At 45.2% G+C, this 19,839-nt stretch overlaps 1 protein-coding gene across 4 annotated transcripts in view; it reads left to right on the forward strand.

The window, feature by feature from the left end:
* The window catches only part of TAOK3 (TAO kinase 3), a 1,041,334-nt gene that overhangs the window by 439,924 nt on the left and 581,571 nt on the right, over positions 1-19,839 (forward strand). For all 4 annotated transcript variants that reach the window (XM_069214478.1, XM_069214480.1, XM_069214479.1 and 1 more), the window contains one exon: positions 18,296-18,389. In XM_069214478.1, coding sequence (XP_069070579.1) covers positions 18,296-18,389 — 94 coding nt within the window. The remainder of the gene's footprint in view (positions 1-18,295; positions 18,390-19,839) is intronic.

Here is a 19,839-nt window from a genome sequence, read left to right on the forward strand (position 1 = left end):
AACCTGATGAGAGACAGATTCTCCACATCAGCCAGACCTTTGCAATAATCTTTGAATGGCATAATCAGGCAATTAAAATAGTGTATCTGAAGGTCCATGTGCAAGTCTCACTGCCATGCTCATCATCACCCCATGGTGAGACAAGCCTGTCTTTCTGTCAGGTGTACTTCTCATATTAATTAAAACAAGGGAAGGGCATAAGACCCTTATGGCCAGTTGAAGAACAAGCTTTTGCAAGTCTTTTCTTGGGAGTGCCACAGTGAAATCTCTACTTGATCTTAAAAGCTGTATAGCTTATCTGTGACACTTCATTTTTTAAGTGTGTGCCATAATTATTCTCAAACTGAATGGTGGTTGCGTTACCCACTCTCTTTGGTGAGTCACATTGCCATCATCAAATTAGTGGTCCTTTCCTGCTTTTTATAGTTATTTCTAAATATACCCATATCTTTTACCAACTCATTTTTCCATACTCTTCGCAGTTTATTGCTGAGATTGATCTGGATGGGTCGCAAATCGTGGACAAAGTGGGAAATGTTTGTCCTCCCTTAAGAGTAGGGTAAGTTTGGGATACCTGACTTCCATTTGCTATCTTGCAGCGCACTGATAATTGGCCTCTCACTTGTTTCATCCAGATGCCGATCTCCCCTATGCATAACCAGAGCATGACCAGACAGGGCAACTCCCTTAGCAGTTATTTTGCCGCAAGGCCTTAAGCTCAACCCCTCTGACATAAAGACACTGTCCATAATGAGCAGGGTGTGGAGGAAACTCTGGCGGTTCCCAGGGGGTGGCCCTTTGTACTCCCCTGCAGTCTCGCTTGCACACAGCCCATGGCTCCCCTTCACACTAGAGAAAGTTGTCCACTGTACATTGACTCACCATGAACTGCACACCGTAGGTGATCCCAGATGGTTTGCAAATGCCTCACATATAGACCATTTCATCCTCAAACGCATGCATGACACCCTGCAGGCATGCATCCCCTCCTACCCTCTGGCCCCAGAAGACTTCACTCCTCTGGCATTACTTAGATGCAGAAGGTGGAAGACTGGTCTCTAAACTCTTCCACATGTCCATGGTCATAAAACGGACACATGATGGGAAAGTCACGGCAAAATGGGAAAATGACCTGGGCCACCCCCTCTTAGACAAAGATTGGTACTACTGTTGCATGCAGGCAAAGTTGACCTCCCCTAACCACTGGCACAAACTCCTCCTTTCGAATTTTTACACACAGCGCATTCCACCCCTAATAAGTTGTCCAAACTCACCCCTACAAAATCCTCACAATGTCCTAAGTTTGGCGCCATGGAGGTGGATTTCTCCCACCTCACTTGGTTTTGCCTAGACATATGCGCATTCTGGAAGGGGGTATTTGAATGTCTTTCCCTTATGACAGAGACTGAGATACTTCCTGACAGCCTCTTAGCACTTCTGGGCTACATAGCTTACACTGCAAACAGTGTTGGTAGATATACAACCATGTTGCTGCTTTTAGCCAAAAAGGAGATATCACTACGATGAGGCGGTAGCTCTCATCCTACAGTGGATGCCTGGCAAACTAGCATGATCTCCGCAACACTGGAACCCCTCTTGGCCATGCCAAAGGACCTTTAGCAACCTCTCTGGGATTATTCACTATCACTCTAGTTGGAGGATCCAACTGGGATTATTCACTATCACTCTAGTTGGAGGATCCAAGCTTAATTCCTGTTTAAAAAAAAAAAAAAAGAATCCTCTGCTCGATCCTCTTCTCAATTAATGGTTTCATTACTGCCTCTGCCACTTAGGTGAGTTTGTATAGTCTTGTTCTAGGGAATATTGAATCTGATTTAATCTTTAGTCACACAGATTCTGCTGTTTTAATCAGTCCACTGTGTTTAGCAGTATAATCATGTACCTCTTCCTTGACAGTATATCTTAAATCCGTAGGTAAATCTTTTGTTTAAACTGGGTACGGTTCATGTCTTGTGTTTTCTGCTCTTAATTTACAAACTTAATCTTCATCTTGTGTTTCGACTGCTACACCAACCAGTGCGCAATATATTATTCAATTAATTTTGCATGGAAGATCCCTTCCAAATAAATTCACAGAACTTGAATTGAATGATATACACTTGTGTTAATTCTTTGTCTGTCCAGTTTTGACTGCCACATCTGCTGTCACTTGATTACCAATTTGTTTATTGATGAGCCCTACAACTTCGACTTTTCTTTCCTTTTCTTCCAGAGGATAGTTATGGGGCTTCCATTTAACTAACTGTAGAACGGGTAGCCCCATGTTGATCAGAAATGAAGCAGGACGGCCATTGACTTCTCAATCAGCATATGGGACACTGGTCCACCTCTAAGTCATTGTCATTTCAAACTACTTCCTACCATCTCTTCATTCTGCATCATAGCATGCTGTTAGTAATCTTGCCTTATATGGCATTTTATTTTTCATGTTTTGCTGCATTACTGGGGCTCCTGGCATAGGCATTCAGAATTATTTCTGATTCTGTATGTTCTTTACATTACTTCTTTGTGCTTGCTGGAATTGTTGAGAGTTTTCTTGAATCCTGTTAATATTTTACCTATGTTGTCTTTTCCAATGTCCAATCCTCTTGAGATAATGGCACGCTTCAATATTTACATTTTCTCCAACTCCTCTGTTACAGTGCATGATTCATTTCATTTTTACCATTTTGCACAAAATTCATATTTAACCCCATTTGATTCTGTGATCCTTTTTCAAGCTGCTTTGTCTGAGCAATCATCTATTTTGATTTTTCTCAGAGTAGTCACTACTATTTTTCGCCAACATCAAGTTCTCATCACCACCTTTTCTTGAACAACACAATTCACTCTGACGAATATGATTGCTAATCTCTCATCATTACAAAACCACCTACTCCATCTTTCTCAGGGTTTTCGACTCTGCTCTGTTTCCTAAAAACTTGTGTTAATTTTTTGTAATAGGAATTCCCTGACTCTTTAGGTTCCTGTGTTGATCTCTGAATCTTCTGTCAATTAATATCCTTTTCTGGAATCCGCTCTTTAAAATACTCATTTAGCTCCTTATATTTGTCTATTACCTCGTTTACTAGTGCATTATTTGGACTAAATCTAGTTGGTTCTTGTGCTGGCCATCCAACAACAACCTTGCATTCTAACCATAAATCCTTAGGAACCACAATCTCAAACAGTATATTCATGTCAGTCCACAATATCAGGAAAATGTGTGTCAGCTTATCAATTTCATCATACCACTTTGCTGGATCTTCTCGCAATTTTGGAAAGTTATATGTAAGAGCATGCAAATCAGCCCTTGTTCATGGGACATGCACCAAATTCCCTTTATGCACTTCCCTCAAAGGGAATTCCACCACTGAACTGGTCCCTACCTCCGAATCACTAGCAGTGTTTCTTGCCTTTCCTTCAGTTCCCTTCATTTTCCTTTTTACTGTCTCTATTTTCCATTTTTCGCCATATTTTTTAAATCATTCCTATCTTGTGTGTTTTCAATAAAAACTTTAATATGAGCCCTCAAGGTAATTAGGCCCATCTCTTAAATCTCATCATAAGTTAAATCCATTTTATAATTGTTTTTTCATTTTATTTTTACTAAGGTCAACTTCTAATTTGCCATATCTCTCCCTCCATCCATATCAACACCTACATTAGTTTGGGTTGCTTCATATGATCTATTCATATATGAAAGACATGTAGAGGTCAACAGCTCACTAATGAATTTGTCATCATCTGAGTCATTGTCTTTTTTGTTTTTCTCTTTATCCTATTCTTTTCCAGTAACTGTAGCAGGAAACATTTTTACATAATCTAATATGTCCTCTCTCCAAACTTTCTCTTGACAATCTGACTTATTTTTAAGCTGACCTCTGAAGGACTTTTTGATGGCACTGTCTTTTTTACCCTCTACTTTTATTACAATGCGGTCCCATTCATTTAATGCCTCAAATTCTGTAGTTTTCATATTGTACATGGGCTGTGTAGGAAGTTGGCTCTGTATGTGCTATTTCAAAGTAAGGAATAGCATGCACAGAGTCCAAGGGTTCCCCTTAGAGGTAAAATAGTGGTAAAAATAGATAATACTAATGCTCTATTTTGTGGTAGTGTGGTCGAGCAGTAGGCTTATCCAAGGAGTAGTGTTAAGCATTTGTTGTACATACACATAGACAATAAATGAGGTACACACACTCAGAGACAAATCCAGCCAATAGGTTTTGTTATAGAAAAATATCTTTTCTTAGTTTATTTTAAGAACCACAGGTTCAAATTCTACATGTAATATCTCATTCGAAAGGTATTGCAGGTAAGTACTTTAGGAACTTCAAATCATCAAAATTGCATGTATACTTTTCAAGTTATTCACAAATAGCTGTTTTAAAAGTGGACACAGTGCAATTTTCACAGTTCCTAGGGGAGGTAAGTATTTGTTAGGTTAACCAGGTAAGTAAGGCACTTACAGGGCTTAGTTCTTGGTCCAAGGTAGCCCACCGTTGGGGGTTCAGAGCAACCCCAAAGTCACCACACCAGCAGCTCAGGGCCGGTCAGGTGCAGAGTTCAAAGTGGTGCCCAAAACACATAGGCTAGAATGGAGAGAAGGGGGTGCCCCGGTTCCGGTCTGCTTGCAGGTAAGTACCCGCGTCTTCGGAGGGCAGACCAGGGGGGTTTTGTAGGGCACCGGGGGGGACACAAGTCCACACAGAAATTTCACCCTCAGCAGCGCGGGGGCGGCCGGGTGCAGTGTAGGAACAGGCGTCGGGTTCGCAATGTTAGTCTATGAGAGATCTCGGGATCTCTTCAGCGCTGCAGGCAGGCAAGGGGGGGATTCCTCGGGGAAACCTCCACTTGGGCAAGGGAGAGGGACTCCTGGGGGTCACTTCTCCAGTGAAAGTCCGGTCCTTCAGGTCCTGGGGGCTGCGGGTGCAGGGTCTCTCCCAGGCGTCGGGACTTTGGATTCAAAGAGTCGCGGTCAGGGGAAGCCTCGGGATTCCCTCTGCAGGCGGCGCTGTGGGGGCTCAGGGGGGACAGGTTTTGGTACTCACAGTATCAGAGTAGTCCTGGGGTCCCTCCTGAGGTGTCGGGTCTCCACCAGCCGAGTCGGGATCGCCGGGTGCAGTGTTGCAAGTCTCACGCTTCTTGCGGGGAGCTTGCAGGGTTCTTTAAAGCTGCTGGAAACAAAGTTGCAGCTTTTCTTGGAGCAGGTCCGCTGTCCTCGGGAGTTTCTTGTCTTTTCGAAGCAGGGGCAGTCCTCAGAGGATGTCGAGGTCGCTGGTCCCTTTGGAAGGCGTCGCTGGAGCAGGATCTTTGGAAGGCAGGAGACAGGCCGGTGAGTTTCTGGAGCCAAGGCAGTTGTCGTCTTCTGGTCTTCCTCTGCAGGGGTTTTTCAGCTAGGCAGTCCTTCTTCTTGTAGTTGCAGGAATCTAATTTTCTAGGGTTCAGGGTAGCCCTTAAATACTAAATTTAAGGGCGTGTTTAGGTCTGGGGGGTTAGTAGCCAATGGCTACTAGCCCTGAGGGTGGGTACACCCTCTTTGTGCCTCCTCCCAAGGGGAGGGGGTCACAATCCTAACCCTATTGGGGGAATCCTCCATCTGCAAGATGGAGGATTTCTAAAAGTTAGAGTCACCTCAGCTCAGGACACCTTAGGGGCTGTCCTGACTGGCCAGTGTCTCCTCCTTGTTTTTCTCATTATTTTCTCCGGCCTTGCCGCCAAAAGTGGGGCCTGGCCGGAGGGGGCGGGCAACTCCACTAGCTGGAGTGTCCTGCTGGGTTGGCACAAAGGAGGTGAGCCTTTGAGGCTCACCGCCAGGTGTGACAATTCCTGCCTGGGGGAGGTGTTAGCATCTCCACCCAGTGCAGGCTTTGTTACTGGCCTCAGAGTGACAAAGGCACTCTCCCCATGGGGCCAGCAACATGTCTCGGTTTGTGGCAGGCTGCTAAAACTAGTCAGCCTACACAGATAGTCGGTTAAGTTTCAGGGGGCACCTCTAAGGTGCCCTCTGGGGTGTATTTTACAATAAAATGTACACTGGCATCAGTGTGCATTTATTGTGCTGAGAAGTTTGATACCAAACTTCCCAGTTTTCAGTGTAGCCATTATGGTGCTGTGGAGTTCGTGTTTGACAGACTCCCAGACCATATACTCTTATGGCTACCCTGCACTTACAATGTCTAAGGTTTTGTTTAGACACTGTAGGGGTACCATGCTCATGCACTGGTACCCTCACCTATGGTATAGTGCACCCTGCCTTAGGGCTGTAAGGCCTGCTAGAGGGGTGGCTTACCTATACTGCATAGGCAGTGAGAGGCTGGCATGGCACCCTGAGGGGAGTGCCATGTCGACTTACTCGTTTTGTCCTCACTAGCACACACAAGCTGGCAAGCAGTGTGTCTGTGCTGAGTGAGAGGTCTCCAGGGTGGCATAAGACATGCTGCAGCCCTTAGAGACCTTCCTTGGCATCAGGGCCCTTGGTACTAGAAGTACCAGTTACAAGGGACTTATCTGGATGCCAGGGTCTGCCAATTGTGGATACAAAAGTACAGGTTAGGGAAAGAACACTGGTGCTGGGGCCTGGTTAGCAGGCCTCAGCACACTTTCAATTGTAAACATAGCATCAGCAAAGGCAAAAAGTCAGGGGGCAACCATGCCAAGGAGGCATTTCCTTACACAACCCCCCCCCAAACGAAAGAGGATGAGACTAACCTTTCCCAATAGAGTCTTCATTTTCTAAGTGGAAGAACCTGGAAAGGCCATCTGCATTGGCATGGGCAGTCCCAGGTCTGTGTTCCACTATAAAGTCCATTCCCTGTAGGGAGATGGACCACCTCAACAGTTTAGGATTTTCACCTTTCATTTGCATCAGCCATTTGAGAGGTCTGTGGTCAGTTTGAACTAGGAAGTGAGTCCCAAAGAGGTATGGTCTCAGCTTCTTCAGGGACCAAACCACAGCAAAGGCCTCCCTCTCAATGGCACTCCAACGCTGCTCCCTGGGGAGTAACCTCCTGCTAATGAAAGCAACAGGCTGGTCAAGGCCATCATCATTTGTTTGGGACAAAACTGCCCCTATCCCATGTTCAGAGGCATCAGTCTGCACAATGAACTGCTTAGAATAATCTGGAGCTTTGAGAACTGGTGCTGAGCACATTGCTTGTTTCAGGGTGTCAAAGGCCTGTTGGCATTCCACAGTCCAGTTCACTTTCTTGGGCATTTTCTTGGAGGTTAGTTCAGTGAGGGCTGTCACAATGGATCCATATCCCTTCACAAACCTCCTGTAATACCCAGTCAAGCCAAGGAATGCCCTGACTTGAGTCTGGGTTTTTGGAGCTACCCAGTCCAGAATAGTCTGGATCTTGGGTTGGAGTGGCTGAACTTGGCCTCCACCTACAAGGTGGCCCAAGTAAACCACAGTTCCCTGCCCTATCTGGCATTTGGATGCCTTGATAGAGAGGCCTGCAGATTGCAGAGCCTTCAAAACCTTCCTCAGGTGGACCAGGTGATCCTGCCAGGTGGAGCTAAAGACAGCAATATCATCAAGATAAGCTGTGCTAAAGGACTCCAAGCCAGCAAGGACTTGATTCACCAACCTTTGGAAGGTGGCAGGGGCATTCTTTAAACCAAAGGGCATAACAGTAAACTGATAATGCCCATCAGGTGTGGAGAATGCTGTCTTTTCTTTTGCTCCAGGTGCCATTTTTATTTGCCAGTACCCTGCTGTCAAGTCAAAGGTACTTAGAAATTTGGCAGCACCTAATTTATCAATGAGCTCATCAGCTCTTGGAATTGGATGGGCATCTGTCTTGGTGACAGAATTGAGCCCTCTGTAGTCCACACAAAACCTCATCTCTTTCTTTCCATCTTTGGTGTGAGGTTTGGGGACTAAGACCACTGGGCTAGCCCAGGGGCTGTCAGAGCGCTCAATCACTCCCAACTCCAGCATCTTGTGGACTTCCACCTTGATGCTTTCCTTAACATGGTCAGATTGTCTGAAGATTTTGTTCTTGACAGGCATGCTGTCTCCTGTGTCCACATCATGGGTACACAGGTGTGTCTGACCAGGGGTTAGGGAGAAAAGCTCAGGAAACTGTTGTAGGACTCTCCTACAATCAGCCTGCTGTTGGCCAGAGAGGGTGTCTGAGTAGATCACTCCATCTACTGTGCCATCTTTTGGGTCTGATGACAGAAGATCAGGGAGAGGTTCACTCTCTGCCTCCTGATCCTCATCTGTTACCATCAACAGATTCACATCAGCCCTGTCATGGAAGAGCTTAAGGCGGTTCACATGGATCACCCTCTTGGGGCTCCTGCTTGTGCCCAGGTCCACCAGGTAGGTGACCTGACTCTTCCTTTCTAGTACTGGGTAAGGGCCACTCCATTTGTCCTGGAGTGCCCTGGGAGCCACAGGCTCCAGAACCCAGACTTTCTGCCCTGGTTGGAACTCAACCAGTGCAGCCTTTTGGTCATACCAAAACTTCTGGAGTTGTTGGCTGGCCTCAAGGTTTTTGGTTGCCTTTTCCATGTACTCTGCCATTCTAGAGCGAAGGCCAAGTACATAGTCCACTATGTCCTGTTTAGGCTCATGGAGAGGTCTCTCCCAGCCTTCTTTAACAAGGGCAAGTGGTCCCCTTACAGGATGACCAAACAGAAGTTCAAAGGGTGAGAACCCTACTCCCTTCTGTGGTACCTCCCTGTAAGCGAAAAGCAGACATGGCAGGAGGACATCCCATCTCCTTTTGAGTTTTTCTGGGAGCCCCATGATCATGCCCTTTAATGTCTTGTTGAATCTCTCAACTAAGCCATTAGTTTGTGGATGGTAAGGTGTAGTGAATTTATACGTCACTCCACACTCATTCCACATGTGCTTTAGGTATGCTGACATGAAGTAGGTACCTCTGTCAGACACCACCTCCTTAGGGAAACCCACTCTGGTAAAGATACCAACGAGGGCCTTGGCTACTGCAGGGGCAGTAGTCGACCTAAGGGGAATAGCTTCAGGATACCTGGTAGCATGATCCACTACTACCAGGATATACATATTTCCTGAGGCTGTGGGAGGTTCCAGTGGACCAACTATGTCCACACCCACTCTTTCAAAGGGAACCCCCACCACTGGAAGTGGAATGAGGGGGGCCTTTGGATGCCCACCTGTCTTACCACTGGCTTGACAGGTGGGGCAGGAGAGGCAAAACTCCTTAACCATGTTGGACATATTGGGCCAGTAGAAGTGGTTGACTAACCTCTCCCACGTCTTGGTTTGTCCCAAATGTCCAGCAAGGGGAATGTCATGAGCCAATGTTAGGATGAACTCTCTGAACAGCTGAGGCACTACCACTCTCCTAGTGGCACCAGGTTTGGGGTCTCTGGCCTCAGTGTACAGGAGTCCATCCTCCCAATAGACCCTATGCGTTCCATTTTTCTTGCCTTTGGAATCTTCAGCAGCTTGCTGCCTAAGGCCTTCAAGAGAGGGACAGGTTTCTTGTCCCTTACACAGCTCCTCCCTTGAGGGTCCCCCTGGGCCTAAGAGCTCAACCTGATAAGGTTCAAGCTCCAAAGGCTCAGTTCCCTCAGAGGGCAGAACTTCTTCCTGAGAAGAGAGGTTCCCTTTCTTTTGCTGTGTTGCAGTTGGTTTCCCAACTGACTTTCCTGTTCTCTTGGTAGGCTGGGCCATTTTTCCAGACTCCAGCTCTACTTTTTCACCCTGTGCCTTGCATTGTGCTCTTGTTTTTACACACACCAGTTCAGGGATACCCAGCATTGCTGCATGGGTTTTTAGTTCTACCTCAGCCCATGCTGAGGACTCCAGGTCATTTCCAAGCAGACAGTCCACTGGGATATTTGAGGAGACCACCACCTGTTTCAGGCCATTGACCCCTCCCCATTCTAAAGTAACCATTGCCATGGGATGTACTTTTCTCTGATTGTCAGCGTTGGTGACTGTGTAAGTTTTTCCAGTCAGGTATTGGCCAGGGGAAACCAGTTTCTCTGTCACCATGGTGACACTGGCACCTGTATCCCTCAGGCCCTCTATTCTAGTCCCATTAATTAAGAGTTGCTGTCTGTATTTTTGCATGTTAGGCGGCCAGACAGCTAGTGTGGCTAAATCCACCCCACCCTCAGAAACTAGAGTAGCTTCAGTGTGGACCCTGATTTGCTCTGGGCACACTGTTGATCCCACTTGGAGACTAGCCATACCAGTGTTACCTGGATGGGAGTTTGGAGTGGAACCTTTCTTGGGACAGGCCTTGTCTCCAGTTTGGTGTCCATGCTGTTTACAGCTATGACACCAGGCCTTTTTGGGATCAAAGTTTTTACCCTTGTACCCATTGTTTTGTGAAGAGGCTCTGGGCCCACCCTCCTGTGCAGGTTTTTGGGGGCCTGTAGAAGACTCTTTACTATTTTTAGTTTTGGTTGTCTCATCACCCTTCCCCTGGGGAGTCTTTGTGACCCCTTTCTTTTGGTCACCCCCTGTTGAAGTCTTGGACACCCTTGTCTTGACCCAATGGTCCGCCTTCTTTCCCAATTCTTGGGGAGAAATTGGTCCTAGGTCTACCAGATGCTGATGCAGTTTATCATTGAAACAATTACTTAACAGGTGTTCTTTCACAAATAAATTGTACAGCCCATCATAATTACTTACACCACTGCCTTGAATCCAACCATCTAGTGTTTTCACTGAGTAGTCTACAAAGTCAACCCAGGTCTGGCTCGAGGATTTTTGAGCCCCCCTGAATCTAATCCTATACTCCTCAGTGGAGAATCCAAAGCCCTCAATCAGGGTACCCTTCATGAGGTCATAAGATTCTGCATCTTGTCCAGAGAGTGTGAGGAGTCTATCCCTACACTTTCCTGTGAACATTTCCCAAAGGAGAGCACCCCAGTGAGATCTGTTCACTTTTCTGGTTACACAAGCCCTCTCAAAAGCTGTGAACCATTTGGTGATGTCATCACCATCTTCATATTTAGTTACAATCCCTTTAGGGATTTTCAACATGTCAGGAGAATCTCTGACCCTATTTATGTTGCTGCCACCATTGATGGGTCCTAGGCCCATCTCTTGTCTTTCCCTCTCTATGGCTAGGATCTGTCTTTCCAAAGCCAATCTTTTGGCCATCCTGGCTAACTGGATGTCCTCTTCACTGGGGCTATCCTCAGTGATTTCAGAGGTGTTGGTCTCTCCTGTGAGGGAACCAGCATCTCTGACTATTATTTTTGGAGTCAGGGTTTGAGGGACCCTGTTCTCCCTAGATAGGATTGGTAGGGGGGAATTGTCCTCCAAGTCACTATCCTCTTCCTCTGAGTTGCCACCCTCAGAGGGGTTGGCCTTTTCAAACTCTGCCAAAAGCTCCTGGAGCTGTATTTTGGTAGGTTTGGGGCCCATTGTTATTTTCTTTATTTTACAGAGTGACCTTAGCTCCCTCATCTTAAGATGGAGGTAAGGTGTGGTGTCGAGTTCCACCACAGTCACATCTGTGCTAGACATTTTGCTTCTAAAAGTTGGAATACTTTTTAAGAATCTACAACTGGTTCTAGAATCTAATTCAAACTTTTACAAACTTTTAAACTCTAAAAGAAATGCTAAACAGGATCTAACACAAGGCCCTAGCAGGTCTTTTAAGAATTTAGAAAACTTTTCAAATTGCAAAAATCAATTTCTAATGACAATTTTGGAATTTGTCGTGTGATCAGGTATTGGCTGAGTAGTCCAGCAAATGCAAAGTCTTGTACCCCACCGCTGATCCACCAATGTAGGAAGTTGGCTCTGTATGTGCTATTTCAAAGTAAGGAATAGCATGCACAGAGTCCAAGGGTTCCCCTTAGAGGTAAAATAGTGGTAAAAATAGATAATACTAATGCTCTATTTTGTGGTAGTGTGGTCGAGCAGTAGGCTTATCCAAGGAGTAGTGTTAAGCATTTGTTGTACATACACATAGACAATAAATGAGGTACACACACTCAGAGACAAATCCAGCCAATAGGTTTTGTTATAGAAAAATATCTTTTCTTAGTTTATTTTAAGAACCACAGGTTCAAATTCTACATGTAATATCTCATTCGAAAGGTATTGCAGGTAAGTACTTTAGGAACTTCAAATCATCAAAATTGCATGTATACTTTTCAAGTTATTCACAAATAGCTGTTTTAAAAGTGGACACAGTGCAATTTTCACAGTTCCTAGGGGAGGTAAGTATTTGTTAGGTTAACCAGGTAAGTAAGGCACTTACAGGGCTTAGTTCTTGGTCCAAGGTAGCCCACCGTTGGGGGTTCAGAGCAACCCCAAAGTCACCACACCAGCAGCTCAGGGCCGGTCAGGTGCAGAGTTCAAAGTGGTGCCCAAAACACATAGGCTAGAATGGAGAGAAGGGGGTGCCCCGGTTCCGGTCTGCTTGCAGGTAAGTACCCGCGTCTTCGGAGGGCAGACCAGGGGGGTTTTGTAGGGCACCGGGGGGGACACAAGTCCACACAGAAATTTCACCCTCAGCAGCGCGGGGGCGGCCGGGTGCAGTGTAGGAACAGGCGTCGGGTTCGCAATGTTAGTCTATGAGAGATCTCGGGATCTCTTCAGCGCTGCAGGCAGGCAAGGGGGGGATTCCTCGGGGAAACCTCCACTTGGGCAAGGGAGAGGGACTCCTGGGGGTCACTTCTCCAGTGAAAGTCCGGTCCTTCAGGTCCTGGGGGCTGCGGGTGCAGGGTCTCTCCCAGGCGTCGGGACTTTGGATTCAAAGAGTCGCGGTCAGGGGAAGCCTCGGGATTCCCTCTGCAGGCGGCGCTGTGGGGGCTCAGGGGGGACAGGTTTTGGTACTCACAGTATCAGAGTAGTCCTGGGGTCCCTCCTGAGGTGTCGGGTCTCCACCAGCCGAGTCGGGGTCGCCGGGTGCAGTGTTGCAAGTCTCACGCTTCTTGCGGGGAGCTTGCAGGGTTCTTTAAAGCTGCTGGAAACAAAGTTGCAGCTTTTCTTGGAGCAGGTCCGCTGTCCTCGGGAGTTTCTTGTCTTTTCGAAGCAGGGGCAGTCCTCAGAAGATGTCGAGGTCGCTGGTCCCTTTGGAAGGCGTCGCTGGAGCAGGATCTTTGGAAGGCAGGAGACAGGCCGGTGAGTTTCTGGAGCCAAGGCAGTTGTCGTCTTCTGGTCTTCCTCTGCAGGGGTTTTTCAGCTAGGCAGTCCTTCTTCTTGTAGTTGCAGGAATCTAATTTTCTAGGGTTCAGGGTAGCCCTTAAATACTAAATTTAAGGGCGTGTTTAGGTCTGGGGGGTTAGTAGCCAATGGCTACTAGCCCTGAGGGTGGGTACACCCTCTTTGTGCCTCCTCCCAAGGGGAGGGGGTCACAATCCTAACCCTATTGGGGGAATCCTCCATCTGCAAGATGGAGGATTTCTAAAAGTTAGAGTCACCTCAGCTCAGGACACCTTAGGGGCTGTCCTGACTGGCCAGTGACTCCTCCTTGTTTTTCTCATTATTTTCTCCGGCCTTGCCGCCAAAAGTGGGGCCTGGCCGGAGGGGGCGGGCAACTCCACTAGCTGGAGTGTCCTGCTGGGTTGGCACAAAGGAGGTGAGCCTTTGAGGCTCACCGCCAGGTGTGACAATTCCTGCCTGGGGGAGGTGTTAGCATCTCCACCCAGTGCAGGCTTTGTTACTGGCCTCAGAGTGACAAAGGCACTCTCCCCATGGGGCCAGCAACATGTCTCGGTTTGTGGCAGGCTGCTAAAACTAGTCAGCCTACACAGATAGTCGGTTAAGTTTCAGGGGGCACCTCTAAGGTGCCCTCTGGGGTGTATTTTACAATAAAATGTACACTGGCATCAGTGTGCATTTATTGTGCTGAGAAGTTTGATACCAAACTTCCCAGTTTTCAGTGTAGCCATTATGGTGCTGTGGAGTTCGTGTTTGACAGACTCCCAGACCATATACTCTTATGGCTACCCTGCACTTACAATGTCTAAGGTTTTGTTTAGACACTGTAGGGGTACCATGCTCATGCACTGGTACCCTCACCTATGGTATAGTGCACCCTGCCTTAGGGCTGTAAGGCCTGCTAGAGGGGTGGCTTACCTATACTGCATAGGCAGTGAGAGGCTGGCATGGCACCCTGAGGGGAGTGCCATGTCGACTTACTCGTTTTGTCCTCACTAGCACACACAAGCTGGCAAGCAGTGTGTCTGTGCTGAGTGAGAGGTCTCCAGGGTGGCATAAGACATGCTGCAGCCCTTAGAGACCTTCCTTGGCATCAGGGCCCTTGGTACTAGAAGTACCAGTTACAAGGGACTTATCTGGATGCCAGGGTCTGCCAATTGTGGATACAAAAGTACAGGTTAGGGAAAGAACACTGGTGCTGGGGCCTGGTTAGCAGGCCTCAGCACACTTTCAATTGTAAACATAGCATCAGCAAAGGCAAAAAGTCAGGGGGCAACCATGCCAAGGAGGCATTTCCTTACAGGCTGTCTTAAAAAGATCTAGCTTTTTAATATTTAGAGTGCCCGCCATTCGAAATTGTAGAGTTTCGTCATTTGCTGTGCATTTGTTCCATTCACTGATCCAGGTGCAACATAATATCGGACCTCTACCATCATCTCATATTCTGGTGTTCCTTCACTCTGTAATTCCTGACCACCTCTATTTAGATCCTTCTTAGGTTTAGGATCTGTCAATATGCCACCTATAGTTACACCTTAAGGAACTCAAAACAACCCGAGAATCATAATAAGCCGCTATACACAATCTTAGCAAACAACAACCAATAGCAGAGTGGCACTGTCAAAGGTCAGTCTTCAAAGCACAACTCCAATCAATCAGACCTCAGGCTTATGGTGACATCTCACCAGTCCTAGCACGGCTTCCTGGCTGAGTAACAAGTAATCACAGCACAATTTCTTTGTTAACAGGAAAACAATCTCAGAACCACATTAACTACTTAACTCAATAAATTCCTTTGTCTGTTTAACCTAGGAAGGAAATAAGTCAGTAATTCAGATAGTATATTGAAACTGTAAACCATACAATTCAAATATAAATGAAATAAGAAATCAAAAATCAGAACGGAAATGAATAGCAGAAATACAGATCTCTTCTTAGGCAAACTCTGACCAGTAGAAATCTACCCCCTTGTCAATGTACTCTGCTTTAACCTGCGCACTCAGGGTAAGCACAACAACTCTAGTTAAACTTCAGAAATTGAAAACGAAAATTGTCAATTCATAATCCTTATAGTTGTATAAGTGGTGCCTCGCTCTATACACCACAATACTTTCAATCAGTATTAGACTTGTGAAATTCTTGATGATTTTGATCACCAACTCAAATTCAATTACAAATGAGCTTACAAATATGATTAATACATCAACAAATCAGTAAACAAACCTCCAGTTAACCCCATGATCATCATCACATACCCAGCAACTCAACACACAAACAGAAAGCCATCAGCACAAGCTCAAACTTCACAACTCACTCATAAACTTACTCTGTCTGTGTTCATATTTACACTCAGTCAGTCACTTTTCAGGAGGATCTGACTTTGGAAAGATTACAAATTTCCAAAAACTCTGTTCTCCGTCGATTTCAGCATTAAGGGCTCAAAATCTAAAATTCTTTCAGGGACCCCTGAAAGAGGGTTGTAGTATGCTAAACATTCTTTACTACCGAAATTTGTGGGAGCCACACCTTAATATTTCACATACCCCAATCTTTACCTTCAGCTTTAAATTTGGCTCACCGTCTCTTGTTGATCTACACTACACATCCATGGATCATTAATTTAGCAAAGTTAAAGTCAAAATAAGCCTTACATTGATATATAACTCAGTTGTAGATCAGAATAGGAAAGAATTATTTATTGTAGAACTAATAACACGAATGATACAAAGGAATGTGAAAGTCTTCCATGAAGGCTCATTTACAGAAGAAACAGAATCACAAACATACAATCCCTGTTCAGGCAAACAATTCTAAAGAGATTAAAATTGTCAAACTCATGAAGAGTACTGACCACATTCTAGAGGTGAGACAAAATCTCAACATAATTGAAGAGCGTCTTGGAAGGAAAATGGAAAGTCACCACTGAGTCATCAAAACAATGGGTTTTTATACACAATTTAGGTATAATAAATAAAATTGTAAATTTGGCATTGCATGATCATGGTTAGGTCTCATGGGCCAATCAAAAACAGCAACATAAATAATAATGTTCTTAACACTAACCCATTTCTTAAGGTAAGCGAAATCTTCCACATGCTTTATCAGCAACTATGCTTTCAAGTCAGTAATGCCCTTTTGCACCACAACATTTCTGTGTTCTGTGGAGGCTTTAGGGAGAGATGATTTTCAGTGGGTCAGAGCTAACATGGAAACTATATCCATTTAAAAAAAAGTGTCTCACTTGAAAATATTTAATTATTAATCATGCTTCTAAAACAAATAATCATATCGTTTCAAGTGCATTATTGTTATTAATTCATCAGTTACTACTGTGCGTATCACTAAAATTATTGATTAATGCAAGTAGATTGTCACCCAGAACTGCACATTAAGAAATTTGAACAGCTTCATCTAGTGTATCTATAATTTGCTTGTACACTATTGCTCACAATGCTCTAATGAATTCAGAACAGTTTTCACGAGTCACCGTACCCAGAACTGATTTCTTTATCCATCACCCCCAACTAGCATACCAGTCAACAAGGCAAAACTACTGCATGATTCAGGTGCATTCGGTCATCCGCACAAATGTATAAAGCATTCTTCAACGTCTTAATGCACCTTTTTGTTGAGATTATTTAATAAGCTCATCTGGGCCCATGTGACTCTATTTAGATTAATGCATTTACTCACTCCCACGGACGTATTATGGGTGACATTTTTTTGTGGTCATACAGTTGTTTATTTTTACAATGCTTCCTCCTGACACATTCGCTCAAATCTGCCATATCAGTAGTGTCCTCACCTTAACCAAGACTGAACCACCCTTTACCAAACGGTGCATGCAGCTGTCTGTCTGTCTCTCTCTTGGAAGGGATGTGCTCTAACCACCGAGTGCACATCATTACAACAAGTCAACACCTCTTGGATTTCTTACATTATTATTCTCTGGTCCCTATGTACATTACCATTGCATTGGAGGTGATACTATAGTATGATCTTACTGCAAGTATCACTCAATTTCTTTTCAGAGCGGAAGAGGCAAAGAAGAATACTGTGATGAGCATTAGCGTTGTAAACTTCACTAAATCGTTAACAGATGGTGTTGATTGCAGAATGTCGCGAGGGACAGCAGAGATATGCATGAGAAGGTGTCTAGGAGTCAGCAAGTGCACTAACACCAATGTCAGGTAGTAGGATTATGACTGAAGCAAGTGTGTTTTAGGGGTATCCATCCATTAAGAGTGAAAGCATACAGCAGGGCTGCGGCTGGAGCAGACGACTTGCAGCAGATTAACCATTTGCAGAGGTCGATTTTGTATGACTGAAATACAAGGACGTCAGCAGATGACGTAGAGCACGAGTAGTATCGTGCATGATGGTGCGGTATTGTGCTCTGAATCTTGGAAGTTCACTCAAGGCTTAGGCCATACCCCGACCAGTGTGCACCCAGGCGTCGCACATCATTTACATGCTATGAAAGCCGTAACAGGGAGCGGGAAATCACACCATTTTGAACGCGATACTTGGCGTCTTTGCATTGTAAAGGTGCTTTATAAGCAAAACTTTTGCATTTACCAGGGCCCTACCGTTACATGCAAAGTCCCTCCTCGAGTAGCGAATTTGTGCTGGCATCTTAACTTAAACCGAAGATACGACGGCATAATTTCTGTAATTGTAGCTGTGAGGCTCCTTGGCGCCAAAAAGTAGCGGCGTTTATGCCTTTCGGCAGCGTTTAGAAAGCATTTCATAACTATGTTTTCCTCGGAATCAGGCGAACATACTAATGCACATGCTTTTTTTTTTTTTTCAAACTCGATTTCATTCTGATGTGGGTGGGTGGGACGTAGGGCAGTTATGGTTCATCATATTGTCTTCTCAGACTTCCATTGCAGTCTCCCCTGGCTTTCACTGGAACTCTGCCCTATGGTGACCTAGGAGATTAAAATAATTGGCTTAAATGTCATGACAACAGAACCGAGTGATTTATTCAGCATATTGTGTCTTATCGTGTCTGTGCCTCGTACCCTCTCTCCTCTTTCCCTACCCCTCCCTCCTTCCCTCTCACCCCTCCGTTCTCCCCTCTAGCCCCTTCCCTCTGCTCCCATCCCATTTTATCTAATAAGCTGGACTAACAACTCTCCCTTCCTCTCCTTCCAGCGGAGCGCAAGCCTCCTCTTTTCAACATGAATGCAATGAGTGCCTTATATCACATAGCACAGAACGACTCTCCTACACTACAGTCAAATGATTGGTAAGTTAACATCTAGGACGCCTACTCTGCTTCTTTTACGCGCTGTTAGTCTTTTATGCACCGTTCTCTGCAGACCATAAAATCTGCTTCTGCAAGTAGTTGATCTACTTTTGAGTTTTCCTTCGTTGCAACAGACATCAGCGGTTCACATTTAAGCATTTCACACCTCAGCACAACATTGGAGGGGCTGTAAAGGCTTTTAGCCTTGTTCGGCAGGTGTTTGGTTGATTGATGGGTGGCGCAAGCGATCTTCGCTCCATAACTGAACGCCTCAGTAGAGTAGCATGAGCCAACTTGCCTTTTTAGATACCACACTTCAGTCCTGGATTAAGTCGTTCTGGGAAGGTTCAGATAATGCTCAATGTCGGCCACTGTTGCTTTTATGAAGTGATAACAGTAATGCAAGCACTTGGCAGACCAGGTGTGTTGCTAGGGTACAGATTTGATGAATCCTATGATTACCAAGCGTCAATTAGTTTACCAAACTTCTGGTTAGCAATTCTATGTGGTAAACAAGAGATTTGTCAGACTTGAAGGGCCCTAAGCAGTCTGTGCCGAGTAGTCTAACCTCCCATTAATAGGTAAATTATATATGGCACTTTAGTAAGAAGTCTTGCTAGTGCCTCTTTCAATTTTTACATTGAGTTGAAACTTTTAAATAGTGCCAAAACATATCACCAGACTGACCTCCAGATGAAATAATCAAATACAGCATCACTGTAGGGATGGAAAATGATTAAATTGAAGCAACGCAGAAAACGTCAGCTGTCGAAGAAAGGCTCAAATCTAAAACCCATGTCTTCCTGGTTTTCCCACCACTTCAAAAATTCTCAATAACTTATGAGAGAAAATTGACTTTTCAGAGGGGCGGGAATTGTACTGAAGAATGCTTTCAGCTATGACACTTTCCAAGTACAGACTATTTTCACTGTTTTATTTCAGAAAGGATTTTATCCTGCCAGGGTTCTAGCGGTTCGAGTCCCAAGTTCGAGATTGTGCAATTTATTTAAAGTAGTATTTTTATTGGTTTCACAAAACAATCACAATGCACAAATGCATGAACATTCCGGGATTGCAGCAATTGTCCTCCTTTGCAGAGGTCACAGTACACTTCAAAACAATTCCTTATGAAACAAAGGCAGGCTTATGAGCACTACAAGGCAAGATAAGTAGGCAGTGCACCTATTGCACTTTCAACTCTCTTGCTGTTGTGCTCTGTATGAGATCCAGAAGATCCTAGGGAAGGGTCAATCTATCGAGAGATGTAGTTTTACCTTCCGCTATTGTATCTCAAGATGGGCATGAGCATCTTATGTAATTGCCTTGTTGCGTCTTCTGTAGTGGTAACGTGGGGGGAGGGCGGAAGATCAGCATCCTCAGGTAGTCACTTTTTTTTGGGTGTAGGTCTTAGTACATCAATCCTGCACATCACCGTTCCCTGATTCTTGAG

Source organism: Pleurodeles waltl, chromosome 11 (genome assembly GCF_031143425.1).
Source record: "Pleurodeles waltl isolate 20211129_DDA chromosome 11, aPleWal1.hap1.20221129, whole genome shotgun sequence".
In the NCBI taxonomy this organism is placed as follows: domain Eukaryota; kingdom Metazoa; phylum Chordata; class Amphibia; order Caudata; family Salamandridae; genus Pleurodeles; species Pleurodeles waltl.